Source organism: Oncorhynchus tshawytscha, linkage group LG13 (genome assembly GCF_018296145.1).
Source record: "Oncorhynchus tshawytscha isolate Ot180627B linkage group LG13, Otsh_v2.0, whole genome shotgun sequence".
Taxonomy (NCBI): domain Eukaryota; kingdom Metazoa; phylum Chordata; class Actinopteri; order Salmoniformes; family Salmonidae; genus Oncorhynchus; species Oncorhynchus tshawytscha.
In genome coordinates, this window is record NC_056441.1 from 38,720,574 (window position 1) to 38,733,688 (window position 13,115).

General features: G+C 43.6%; 1 protein-coding gene across 2 annotated transcripts in view; it reads left to right on the forward strand.

Annotated features, from left to right (window-relative positions):
• LOC112264890 (angiopoietin-1) overlaps positions 1–13,115 on the forward strand; it is a 58,366-nt gene that overhangs the window by 21,682 nt on the left and 23,569 nt on the right. The window contains exons 2-6 of one of the 2 annotated variants that reach the window (XM_024441792.2): positions 2,517–2,672; positions 3,851–3,972; positions 5,216–5,448; positions 10,160–10,284; positions 11,232–11,333. In XM_024441792.2, the coding sequence (XP_024297560.2) occupies positions 2,517–2,672; positions 3,851–3,972; positions 5,216–5,448; positions 10,160–10,284; positions 11,232–11,333 (738 nt within the window). Of the gene's footprint in view, positions 1–2,516; positions 2,673–3,850; positions 3,973–5,215; positions 5,449–10,156; positions 10,285–11,231; positions 11,334–13,115 lie in introns of both variants that reach the window. The other variant, XM_024441791.2, reaches the window with a different exon arrangement.

Here is a 13,115-nt window from a genome sequence, read left to right on the forward strand (position 1 = left end):
TACTCTTTTATACCTGACAGTCTTTAAAGTTGAAACTTCTACAGTTTATAGCCCTTCACAAACATACTGTACCTGTATATGGGTTGAAAATGGCAGATTTGGGCACTGATAAGAGCCTGTACAGTAATACTCTATAAATTATGTCAGCGCTCAGGCTCTGAGCTTTACAGGGCTTTATGGTCTTTGACTGAAAGCCATTCTGAATTTGAGCACCGCATGAGACAAGAATTTACCCCCATCCCTCCCTCTAATTGCACAACCTTTGCACATGTTGTGTTGTCTCAGTGAGGGAAATGCTGTAAATAAGAGAACTCTGTGTATTTTGAAAGATGAGACGTTGAGGATTATAATAAATACCACTTTGATGTCATACAAGGAAGACAAACCCCCGTCAGTCCAAATGTGCACTTCACATTTCCATATCATAAAACTCATGTCATATACAGTGTCCATGTTTATGATCACTATTTTTGATGTACAAGACGACATGGGTTGTTCTGAACAGAACGAGCCCATGTTTGTCTATTGTAAAAATGTGCCGCAGGAACACTCACCTGGATGCACGCATGACTCCTTTCTATGCGTACCAAACATGACGATGTGTTTCTCTGAATTGCCCTGTGAATGCCTAATACTGTAAGATGATATTTTATAACTTAGCTAGCCATTTTGGCAATAGAACAATCACCCAGATGATGCCCACCTGACCCAGATTGCGATTTATAATAGGCCGTTTTTAGATTGCGTGAAAACAACTGTTATTGTGTGATGGCGGAGATACAGGGTTGTGTTCCGAGAGAAAAAACTACTACAAGTGTGCTTGCTGTAGTTTCTCAATGCCACAGCTAGGAGAGCTATAAAAAAAGAACGTATGGTTTAAGATTCTTCTTTGAGTCATAAAAGCGCATTGAAATGACTTTGTGCCCACTTTGGAGAGGTGTGTCATGTGGCCGCTTGGAGACACCAGATAGTCCTTTCACGTGGTGTGTTGCACCTACCTTACATGTTCCAGGAATATTCGCATCATGTTACGGACGGTATCGAGAGTGTTTTCAGGTTTCGCTATCAACAAACGCAGCAAAGCGTACAGTAAATGTCAAAGGAACATAAAATCAACAGTGTAGCGTTTTGGATTCAGTCGCGTGCCGAGGTGAACTGTTTCCACAATCTCCAAATGGTTCCCTTTCAAATTGCTACCATACATATGCATTTCATGTTTCTTCTTCATGAAACATTGAAATGTATCCATAGATGTTCATTCCCGCACGGGTAAAGGGTTAATGGTGAAACTTCTACGGTCTTCAAAGTTTAAACTCTCACTCATGCACTAGCTGTAATGGGCATGAAAGCCAACATAAGGTCTGAGCATGAAAGTCTAGACTATCCCAGTGCCCGTGTTTTCTAGAATAGGACTAAGGGCCTTTTAACGTGAGTCATTCAGGTCCCTGGAAGCCACACATTTAAGGTTCCTTTAACCATGTCGTTTTGAGGGTATCATCGGACATCACGGCTAATCGGACAATAGAACAATCTGTATTTTCCGTGGGATGGAAAAATGAAGCGAGAGACTTTGATGTCACAAATGCTTCCTTTAAGAGTCTCACGGCAACAACATAAATCCTTCACACTCGAGTGAGTAGTGGAGTTTGGCCGGTGACGTCTCCGTGTGTGCTGTTCTTCTCGTTCAACGAAGTGTATGTGTACCCGGAACAGTTGCTGAGTAAGGACATCAGTGCATGCGACACTGCAATGTTTGTAACTGGCTGGTGGGTTTCTGAAAATACCCTATTAGATAGTGAGCTCAGAAAGGCCACTGTCAGATTGACCAAATCAAACAGGCCATCTAGATTATTCTAGAATGTTTTCAAAAGTGTCAGTGCAGATGGTGAAACGTAACAGGCCGAACATCACCGCAGGTGCATGAACTGACGTTGATTTAAACCCTGTCCCAGCCTTGTCATCCGTTCACTTTTGGGGGATGAAAGCCTGCTCTCAAGATAAGCACCAGTGAGTATCTGGCCATCTCTGTCTCATCTTTCCCTAGCTAAATGACCTACGTCTGGATCCACCTATATTCTGAAGCTCATTCTTCACTTTCTTTGATTCCCCAAAGAAGAGGTTTTGTGTTAGAATAATGTGGTGGAAAGACAGAATCAACTCAGTTGATCTATGACATAGAGATACTGATAAGAAGGCCTTAGAAATGTCCACGTGAGGGAATGTTACAATGATTACAGAATGTATGAGATTTGAAGCTTGATCAACATGGATGGGAGCCATTTGTCAGGCATGTTCTTTCTTTCAACTGTAAAGTGATTGAATGCCGTCTCTCAACTGTCACTGTTTTCAAACGTATCTCTATTTTGTTGTGTCTGCATGATTTACAGCGTCTGTTTATCCTCTGCTACTTTCGTTTTTCAACATGCCCCAGTTTTGTTGAGTCTGCATTATGGGCCATCTGTTTTAGTCTGTTTCATGCTCTGTGTCTCATCCATCCTCTCATAATCTATCTTCAGATTGAAAACGACATAAAGGAGAGCATGAAGACAGAGATGGCCCAGTTGCAGCAGAGTGCCGTTCACAACCACACGGCCGCCATGTTGGAGATGGGCACCAACCTCTTGTCCCAGACGGCCGAGCAGACCCGCAAGCTAACGGATGTAGAGACGCAGGTACTATATCCCCCTAAGCTCCTCACACTCCGGCCGGGAACAATCTCACGCACCATAGACTCGGCTATTCCACATTAAACCACCCAAAAAAAAGCAAAAGGGCGAATTGGCCAAAGAAAATATGGATGACATGTAAATACCTACGCTCTCTTTATGTGATGTTCATATCAGTGAAGGCTACGCAGAGGAGGAAGGGGAGGACCAGCCTACTCAGTGAATTTCATAAAAATAAAAATGGTAAAACATTTAAAAAGTTATCCATTTTAGATAAAACTACACTAAATATAATCACGTCACCAAATAATTGATTAAAACACACTATTTTGCAGTAGCCTCAACAGCCCTTTGTAGGGTAGCGCCATGGTATACTGTAGCCGGAGGACAGCTAGCTTCTGTCCTCCTCTGGGTACATTGACTTCCACCCAAAGTTATCAAATAATTATTATAGTACTGAATAAGCATAAGCTAGCACTGCAGTGCAGTGCATAAAATGTGGTGAGTAGTTGACTCAAAGAGAGAGAAAGACAATAGTTGAACAGTTTTGAACAAATGCATTTCTTCCAAAATGAAGGAGAAGCAAGAGAGAAATACGACGTGGCTGTGTGTTGACGCGTGATCAGGGGTTTATGCATTTTCCCGTTTCTGTTGAAAAATAGAATAGAAACTCTTGTTTGTGTCACTGTCTGTCACCTCAAATTTGTCTCTCAACCTGTGTCCGTTGTAGCAACCTCATGATGGGTATAAGGAAAATTTGAGTATCATGTAGTAGCCTAAACCCGTCGCTGTTACATTGAACTGGGTGAATGGAATATGAATGACAGTTATCCGACATGTTGTAATATAAATAAGGCCATGCTCATGAAAAAAAGAATCATCCTCCCTCATCTTAAACGGCACTGACCGCCACTGGTGCCTATGTATGTTTAGGTTTCAACTTCTCTTGATACTTGGGGAGCTTATGAAGGAAGGGGACAAAAGTGGTACTTGTGGGGGTAGGTTTTGATAAGCAAAGTCACTGAGTATTACCATGTGTCAGAACAACCTCTCTTCATGCAAAACCTATACTTTATTACCTCTTCCTAAAGAGGAGCTGATGATTTACATCTTACCTACATTTTGTTTTGCTGGAACACCTCTATAAGGCAGGATACCGCTAACCTATTTCTGCCTTGGGGCAGGTTCTGAACCAAACCTCCAGACTAGAGATTCAACTGCTTGAGAACTCCCTGTCCACCAACAAGCTGGAGAAGCAGCTCATGGTGCAGACCAACGAGATCAGAAAGCTCCACGACAAGAACGGGTAAACTCACAGGCCGCTAACACAATGTGAAACATCATTTAAAGACATCATGCCTTTCATGACTCCAGACACAAACTCATGTATAGACAGATCAACTCAATGTGCAACAAGACACCCAATCCCGTGAAGTATAACAGTATGAAGTCCATGAGGCCATATTTTCCTAGATGGTCTTTGAAAGCTGCACTTTAATGATGTTGCAATGGGAGTAATTGAATGTGGCTTTTGGATGGCTTTTCAGAGTCCAGTTTGTCCAGTTTGTCTCTCATCGTCTGCTTAAAAGCTCCCTCCCATCCCCAGTGTTTACTGTAAATACAGTAACACAGCTGTACTGAATTCTTCCATTCATAAAAATATATATATACTGATTCCTATATTTGAGAGCTTGCGCTCAAGGTTTATAGACATGGGTTCCACATGAGGTTGGTGGCACCTTAATTGGGGAGGATGGGCTCGTGGTAATGGCTGGTAATTGCCTCCGTTCCAGCCATTATTATGAGCCGTCCTCCAAGAGTAGCCTCCACAGAGGATTCCTTTACTGGGAGCAATTTTCAAAGATTGCGCAATTATGAAATCACCTCCCATTTAAACATTTTATTTTATTCATCAATTTAATGCAAGCGGAGTAGTTCTGAATTTGTTCATCAATACGACGTCAGCCTGTATCATCTTTCAGACTATATCATCTTTCAGATTAAATCATTTTCCAGACTATATCATTTTTCAGACATTATTTATAAAGACCATAGGATACGGTTAGAGCTTAAATTAGTCTGCAAAGTTTCTGATGTAATGTATGTATATGTGTTCATTGTCTGTGTGCAACTCATGGTGACTGAATGCACTGACATAAAGAATTGCTATTATGTCTGGGCGTAATGTATATAGTTGGGTTTCCATAACACATGTTGCCACGGCTACAGTTCAGAACATGTTTTAGGGTCGGGAGAAGGGGATATGCCGGAAGCGGATTTGGTATGATAATTCACTTGCTTGATCTATCAAACGAAGGCAGGTAGAAAATAACTTAGAAAGTGATGGAATTCGACTGTTTTTGACAATCACAAAGAAATACCAGTAATTATTTGGTAACTGTTATGTAACTACCATACAACTATGTAAGCAGCAAATCACAAATAGAGGACTAATCCGAAAGTTGGTTATAGCTTTAGTGTACAGTCATCTATAAACTAAATCTATAGGTCTAACAAACCTTCCTATGTCGGGTCTTCCGCCTCCCAAGGTTCATGGAGCAGAAGATGCAGGAGATGGAGTCTCGTCACCGGGAGGAGCTGGGGACGCTGCGGGAGGAGAAGGGAAGCCTGCAGGCTCTGGTGGGGAAACAGAGTGGGGTGATCCGTGAGCTGGAGACCCAGCTGACCAGGGCCACGGGCAACAGCACCGCCATGCAGAGGCAGCAGCAGGAAATGATGGACACAGTGCACAACCTCATCAGCCTCTGCAACAAGGACGGAGGTATAGTAGCTAAGAGTCTCGTGTTGACAGACTTCACACTGTATTGTCCTCCAAGAAGATGCCTAGTTGGGAGCTACACCCTGAAGAGAAAAGTCAAAACATGTGCATGTGTGTTATTACAGGTGCAAGATGTTAAAAAAATTGATATGTTATTTAAAAGAAGGTGCTTGGAAACTGTTTGGGCTCCCAAAGATGAGAGAGAGGAAGGAGCTGCCATGATGCCAATACGATAAACATGGTTCCATACAGAGAGGCACAGTGATGCCCTTAACCTCTGCTCGAGGGGGAAGCCAAAGTGGTCACTCATCACTCTAGTTGCTCGGTGTGGTGCTCTCGTTACGGTAATGGTTTATCACGCTTCACCGTGACAGCCTAGGCTGTGGTTACCGCTTGAGTGAAATGTCAAACAGCCACCATTTTGAGTAATCAACTCTTTTTCTTCGTTCGTGTCTCCCCGTGGCGATAATAAGGGACCCCTCGGTCCACCTCTTGACCCTGACAGCAACATGAGCCTCATGTTTAGTCAATGCAGTGAACTCATTACACCCCCTCCAAATCAACACAACAGCACTCCCAAACCCACTTGATCCCAAAGCTTCCCTCGATCACATTCAGTCACAGGAGATTTCAAGTAAATGTGTGTGCTGGGATTGGTGGAGTGTCTAGCGAGAAACCTTGCACTATGTTCATGTTCCTTACTTCCTGCTGTGACGGCCCAAGACCCCACACTGCTTCCTGTGGCTGTTCACCCGTATAACAGGAAATGAGCAGGCATGAATAGATATCTAAGACACGGAGAGTGGATATGTGCATGACATGATTATCTCGTGCTACTTCATAGCTTTATTGTTCTATGCAAAAAAGACTCCCTAGCGGCTTAATTTCATAGCTCTGACAGTAGGAAGACTTTATGGCAGATGGTCCTTTGAGTGTCGTTTAAGCTGTCTACTGAATGGGTCATATTAACTAATCCCTGTGTATTAACTAATCCCTGTGTATTAACTAATCCCTGTGTATTAACTAATCCCTGTGCCGTGCCATATTTTGACCCAAATATGTTATTAGGGTTTCTTAAGTCTCTAAAACTGTTTGCTAAATGAAAAACAAGTCATTAACTGACATGGAAAGACGTCCACGTTTGCCATGTTCCATTAGTTGCCAGTAATCCATTTAGTAAACACCTCTGCAACTTTGTCACCTAGTCAGCCATGTAATCTCCCTGTCAGCTCGGGGTGTTTCTTTGGGTCACTGGGGCATCCAGCCTCCCAACTTGATTGGTGGCTGCTTTAACAAGAGGAGAGTGAAATTAAACAATGGACACCCTGGCTCTGTGGTTGGTCCCATCCTCCTCCACGGTGGCACTGAGGGCTAACCGGGCGCTGGGGTCACCTCTTCACCCCTGCCGAATAATTCAACCTATAATGGCTCCTAGGGGAGGTTGCAACACTTCCGTTCCCCACAGTGTCTAAATCTAGATGTGATGATGCTCCGTTACAGGGGAGGATTTTCAGGGGGAGGATTTGTTTGTTTACCAAACAGATTTGTGTTTTTGTTCGGGGAGGGTTAGCTTTTCGTACCATTGGATGGCGTCTATTCGAGTTAGGCTCTGTTTTGAAAACTGACCCCTAGCATTTCCTTTAATGCTCAGATTCAAATCATCACTGACAGTTACTATGGGGAACATTTTAAAAAGGGAGTTTAGATGCTAAACATATGCCCATGAACATTGTTACTGAAGTTTGTCAAGAATCATACTTCTCAAAATTTAGGCTTATTTATACTGAACAATAATATAAATGCAAAACACGCAACAATTTCAAAGATTTGACTGAGTTTCAGTTCAGTCAATTGAAATAAATTCATTAGGCCCTAATCTATGGATCTCACATGACTGGGCAGGGATGCAGCCATGGGTGGGCCTCGGAAGGCCATAGACCCACCCACTGGGGAGCCAGTCCCAGTGAATCAGAATGAGAATGTTTTATTACAGACAGAAATACTCTTCAGTACCTTTTCCACTGTACTATGCTCTGAACTCTAATCCAACCATCTCTGGTGCAGCCAGATGCCACTGAGCTCACGTTTGGGTCGTCATTATTACCTAAATCTTTCGAGAGAGCATTGAGCCAAATACCGTTAGTAGTGGTAATTGACCTCAGTGTTGGAACGCTCTTCAGAATCTCTGGGCGCTAAATATGATTTTCTTTCACAGTATTCTATCATCGCACCTAATGAATGCCATCAATCATTTTTACAGCCGGGAAAGCCATGTCTGGAGGGAATATGATCTTATTTTAATTATCCGCATTTAGCTCAGAGTTCTATGAAATGCTTCAAAATGGCATTTACCGCGTTGATTGTACATAGTGTACAGTAAATCATCAGATGTTTTCTACCAAGGCCTTTTATGATTTAACTATGCTCATGTTTAAGCATACTAATTTGTCTTGAAGTGACACCTGACGCTGCAAAGATACTCTGGAGCAAGTAGGGAGATTATCCATGAGGTGTGTATTGGCATCATCTATCATGGACTTATTCCAGACTTCTATTGACCCTATTTTGGTTTGCTTGTCTTTCCCTCAGATATTTGTTTGTGGTTTTGAGTCAATTTTATTTGGTTTTTAGCATCCTTTCACATTTAATTGAGTCTGCTAGATCTGTCGCAGTCCATTTTGGTTCCTTTGTTTCCACGTGTGTCCATTTGACTCCATGAGGTGCCTTCTGGGTCCACAGTGAGATGTATAAAGGGACCTTTTCAATCCCCAGGGGTCTTTGAGGGGCCTCTCGGGGCTGCTTGGGTCCATGTAGGTTCATGAGAGTCTTTTTAGATCTGCGTCACAGCCTCTCTGGGTCCATTTGGGCTCTGGGTACTGATTTATGCAAACACCCAGCCCTGCTATCCTTTTCACATGAACCCCCTGCTGAATACAAGTCCCCACTGAATCACAAAATATTTGTCTGTAAATAAATATTGGGAAATACCTCATATTTTCAGAGCCAGGCTGCAAGCTCTTCAAGGGTGCCTCTCCTATAGCAGGGAGTCACCAGTCTCTGGTAGACTTTGACTGCACCGTTTATTGTGAAATTTGTCCTCACTGTGACAGACTGTGAGTCAGAAGGTTCCCCTTTGACACCGATCTCTCCCACCTCTCTAATGCGTCCTGCCATCTCCCAGTATGAAGTAAATTGCGTCACGACAGGGCCGGCCTTTAGTTGTGTTAGACTCCGCAGAGTAAGGTCCTACTCTATCAACCTGTCACGGTGGGATATTCTTGTCGCTGACACCCAATACTTCATCAAAATGGCCTAAATAATATGCCTAACCTACAGCCTGTGTCTCGACTGACTGTTCAGCTGAGGAAGGGGGATCAAAGTGGAGTCTAAGGATCACTGACACGTTTCGCTTTCCAGTGACATCCCCTTTGCGTAAACAATCCCAATAGTAAAAACAATGGTGTGAAAACTGAGATTCGCCCCCTCGTTTTGGAATTGTAATTTCCATCGATATAACAAGGACTTGGAGGGTAAATATAAACCACTTGTTATAACAGGAACTTGAAATGTATAGCTTGTAGTATTTTGTCCTAGGCCCCTTGCTTGGTTTCAAAAATATTGCCGCCATAATTATATACAGATGGAAATAGACCCAGCTGCCTGTTCGAACAGGCCTGTCAAAGTCAGATGCCCTCTCTCTGGGCGGGAGATCATCCACTTGACAAACTGCTTTTATCTTGCTAATAAGCCATCCAGTCACCCTCTGATTTTATCATGAGCTATATGGATATCCACACAGAACTTGTAGTTCGGCTTCTGTGTCACTTTACTTACATATTCATTTTCTGGAATGTAAAGATGGTAATCATGATAAATGTACACTGCCGGTTTTGATATTACAAAAACCCCACTGCTTGATGGCTCATATGTGACATGAAACCTAAGGTAGTCAATTATTTATTTAAATAGCGGGATCAAAATTGACATATTTGTATATACACTGAACAAAAAATATGTAAACTGTAAAGTGCTGTGCCATGTTTCATGAGCTGAAGTAAAAGACATCCGTCGTATTTTGTTGTGTGACAAAACTGCACATTTTAGAGTGGCCTTTTTGTTTGTCCCCAGCACAAGGTACACCTGTGTAATGATCATGCTGTTTAATCTGCTTCTTGATATGCCATACCTGTCAGGTGGATGCATTGTCTTGGTAAAGGAGAAATGCTCACTACCAGGATTGTACTGTAAATGCAGCCAACTTGACACAACGATAAGAAGCATTGGAGTGGGCCAGCATCCCTGTGGAACGGTTTCGACACCTGACGAATTGAGGCTGTTCTGAGGCCGGGGGGTGGGGGGGGAGTGAAACTCAATATTAGAAAGGTGTTCCTAATGTTTGGAATACTCAGTGTATTTTGGTAATGGATAGCGCCCAAGTGCTGAGCACAGGGCTTTTAATAACCTCATTGACACCTGTCAGTCAAATATATAATTTGAAAATAAAGACATATGGAAGTTGCTTGTTGACACTTGTTGATAGATTGTTTGACAGTCTGAAGGCAATACAACTGTGGCAGTTTAACATTCAAACACCACCTCTGTGCGACTGTTTTTTTTTAGCTTAAAAGTACTATTTTCTGAAGTCTTTCTAGAACCTGAATTTCCACAGCATGAAGTTGTGATGCCAAATATGTACCTCGTGTTTCCTCAGTAGTCCCAAACAGCACGAAGCGGGTGGACGAAGAGAAGAAGTTTCGGGACTGTGCCGATCTGTACCAGGCTGGTTTCTACAAGAATGGGGTCTACACCATACATATTAATGCCCAGGAGACCAAAAAGGTGGGCAGACAGTCAGAACTTCATATAGAGAACGCCATGTGAAAATATCTACCATTTCATCACTTTAAGCAGCTCTTTGATAAGTGTTTAGGGTGTTTTTTGTTACTAGAGTGAGCTTCAACTCTGTCCAAGAAAGCCAAAGACATTGACCCACTTGAGAGCAGCAAGTGAAGTGGGGCTATGATAGTTATTGGCTGCTTCAGTGCTTCAGGAATAATCGAAGGCTCAAAATATACCCTTGGCAGCCTGATGAGGGCCAGGGTTTACAAGAGGGTGGCGGGGGAGGGGGTGAAACAGGTGTTCACCACCTCCACAGGGTGCTGCCAGGCCTCAGACGGATGGCAGGGAGGTACGAGAGGGGAGGTTGGCGGAGGAGTGAGGGATGAGGGGGAGAGAAAGGAGAAAGGAGAAAGCCTCGTGTCTGGTTTCGGAGAATTCTGTCAGGGGCTATACCTACTTAATTATACCCAGACCGGGCACTGTGTGTTCAGCTGGGGTCTTGTCCGAGGTGATAGACCTCCTCCAGACCTTCTCCACTACTCAAACAAATAGCACCACAGCAGATAGATACCCCTGTTATCAGCTTACACAGCGGCCAAGGGTTAAGGGTCATGTTCCATCCAGGTGTCCAGTGGTATGTGTCCTGCTCCACTGGCCCCGTCCGCTTATGTCTGCACCAGGCCTGGGATTGGGGTCACCTCCTGGGAGTTGTTGGGAGGATCAGGACACATTGATTACATTTGAGTAGGACTCACAATACTTCGCCCTGATGATACATGAGAAGGACTGTGTCCTGGAACCGATGATTCATAGAAAGGAATCACTAGTTAGGCCAATTTAACCTGTCATGTCTATATTTGTGCTCTAAATTGTAAGATAAGAACATGTGGATTGTGTCTGTAGGCAGCCTGAGAACTTAATGACCAACGGGGAATGTGTGTTTACAGGTGCATTGTAACATGGAGACCGCTGGCGGCGGATGGACGATCATCCAGCGAAGAGAGGACGGCGGCCTGGACTTCCAGAAAACGTGGAAGGAGTACAAGACGGTGAGACGAGAAGAATAACAAACAGCCCAACTCGAAAGCACCACATGCACAAGATAAAGCCATGCATGAATGAGGGGTCTGTTTCCAACACACATCCTCTGCTACAGTAAATTATAACAAATGGGCGTACTCTCGCCTCTCTCTCTTGGATTCAACATGTTGATAAAGAGTGAGGTAGGATTCCCTTGTATTCTCAAGAGTGGCCAGGCCCGTGTGGAACACTCCTACAAAATGTGTCCTACCCAGCATCACCAGCTGTATCTCTGGTACATCTGTACACAGGGAGGGATTCCTCAGCCCTCGTATTAGAGACTCTAGCTTGGGTGTCGGAGGCTGGCACAAAATCCAACCCAACCCTGGGCCTGACACACTGTTGTTATTCATTTCAAAACAGGACAGCAGTAGTCGGAAAACGATACATTTGTTTAGTCTTACGTAACAGTGCAAGGTGTTGTGATCATCATCGTCCATTCGATACGGGAATAGATATCGACTGGTGCACTAAGAGGCTAAGCTCTGTTTTGCTTTTAGGAGCGATGAGCTACCCCATTGCCATTCCAATTAGCTGTAGCGTATACTAACATAACATAGGCATCACAGCAGCTGGAGACCAGATTAAATATGGAGGGTGTTTTAATTACCAATCTGAGCACATGGTAACGGGTGATCTGCAGAGGGTAAATATAGATTTGACAAGGGTGAAAAGGGAAAGGTTAAAGAGGTACGGACAGAAAGTCCAGCTGGTTAGAAGCAGTGAGGGAGCCAAGCATGGAGAGCGTGGAATACAAGTGGCAATGGAATCAGCACGGACCCTAGCACCGCCACCGAATACTGGCACACCATCGGTGTGGTCCTTTGCCTCCCTCAGAGGCCCTTCCTTGAAGAGTCTGTTAAGTGATTGATATTGTTTTATTGTGTGATTCAATTCACTGCTGTTGGTCTCTGTGGGCTTTTGCACGTAAATTCAAAACACTTGAAGGATTCATAAATCTTTTGGGCAAACTTTATTGGGCTATTCCTATTTTGTGGGAGGATGGAGAGCACTCTGGCAGTGACCCCTACAATTAGTCGTCAAGTATGTGATCTTATCACCGTAATGTTTATAAATACATTAGCAGTACTAGATAGAGTATATGTAGCAGGATAACAAATGTGTTCTTTAACCGGTATGAGACACAAATCAATTTGACAATTTGCAATACCTTATTAAGTAAATATTTGTCTAAGTTAGTATTTGTCAGAATGCATGGCAAACTTTATGAAAGAACACTTTCTATCAATCTTTATCGTTTTAAGAAAAGGTTTACTTCTCTACCCAGCAATACTTCAAACCTCCTCTCTGAAATTCCTGGTAGACGCATTCAGCCAAGTTTGCGTGTGAATGAACCCTCTGGTGTGGAGCATTAAGGGGGAGCCACTACTGTTTGAGTCCAACCATCCCAACCACAAGCCAGGTTTGCAGAGGTGAAACGGAATCACAAGGGGAGGCCTTGGACAGCGCTAAAAGGCAGATCAGTCGGAAGTCAGATTGAGTCAGGGACGTGGCCCAGCCACTTTCTCCTTCCACCCACACAGCAGGACATGTCTCAGGCTGGAGGAATGCCCCGTGTTTACTTTCCTCCTTTCCTTCTCCTAATCATCGCAGGCTCTCGACACATCTCCCCCTTCAACCCACCCCTTCCGCAAATCATTAATGGAACAGTCCAGAGCTCCAGACCAGTCTCTATGAGCCATCATGTCATCCTAGTTTCTAATTCTCCCCATTGCAGGTTTGTTACTACT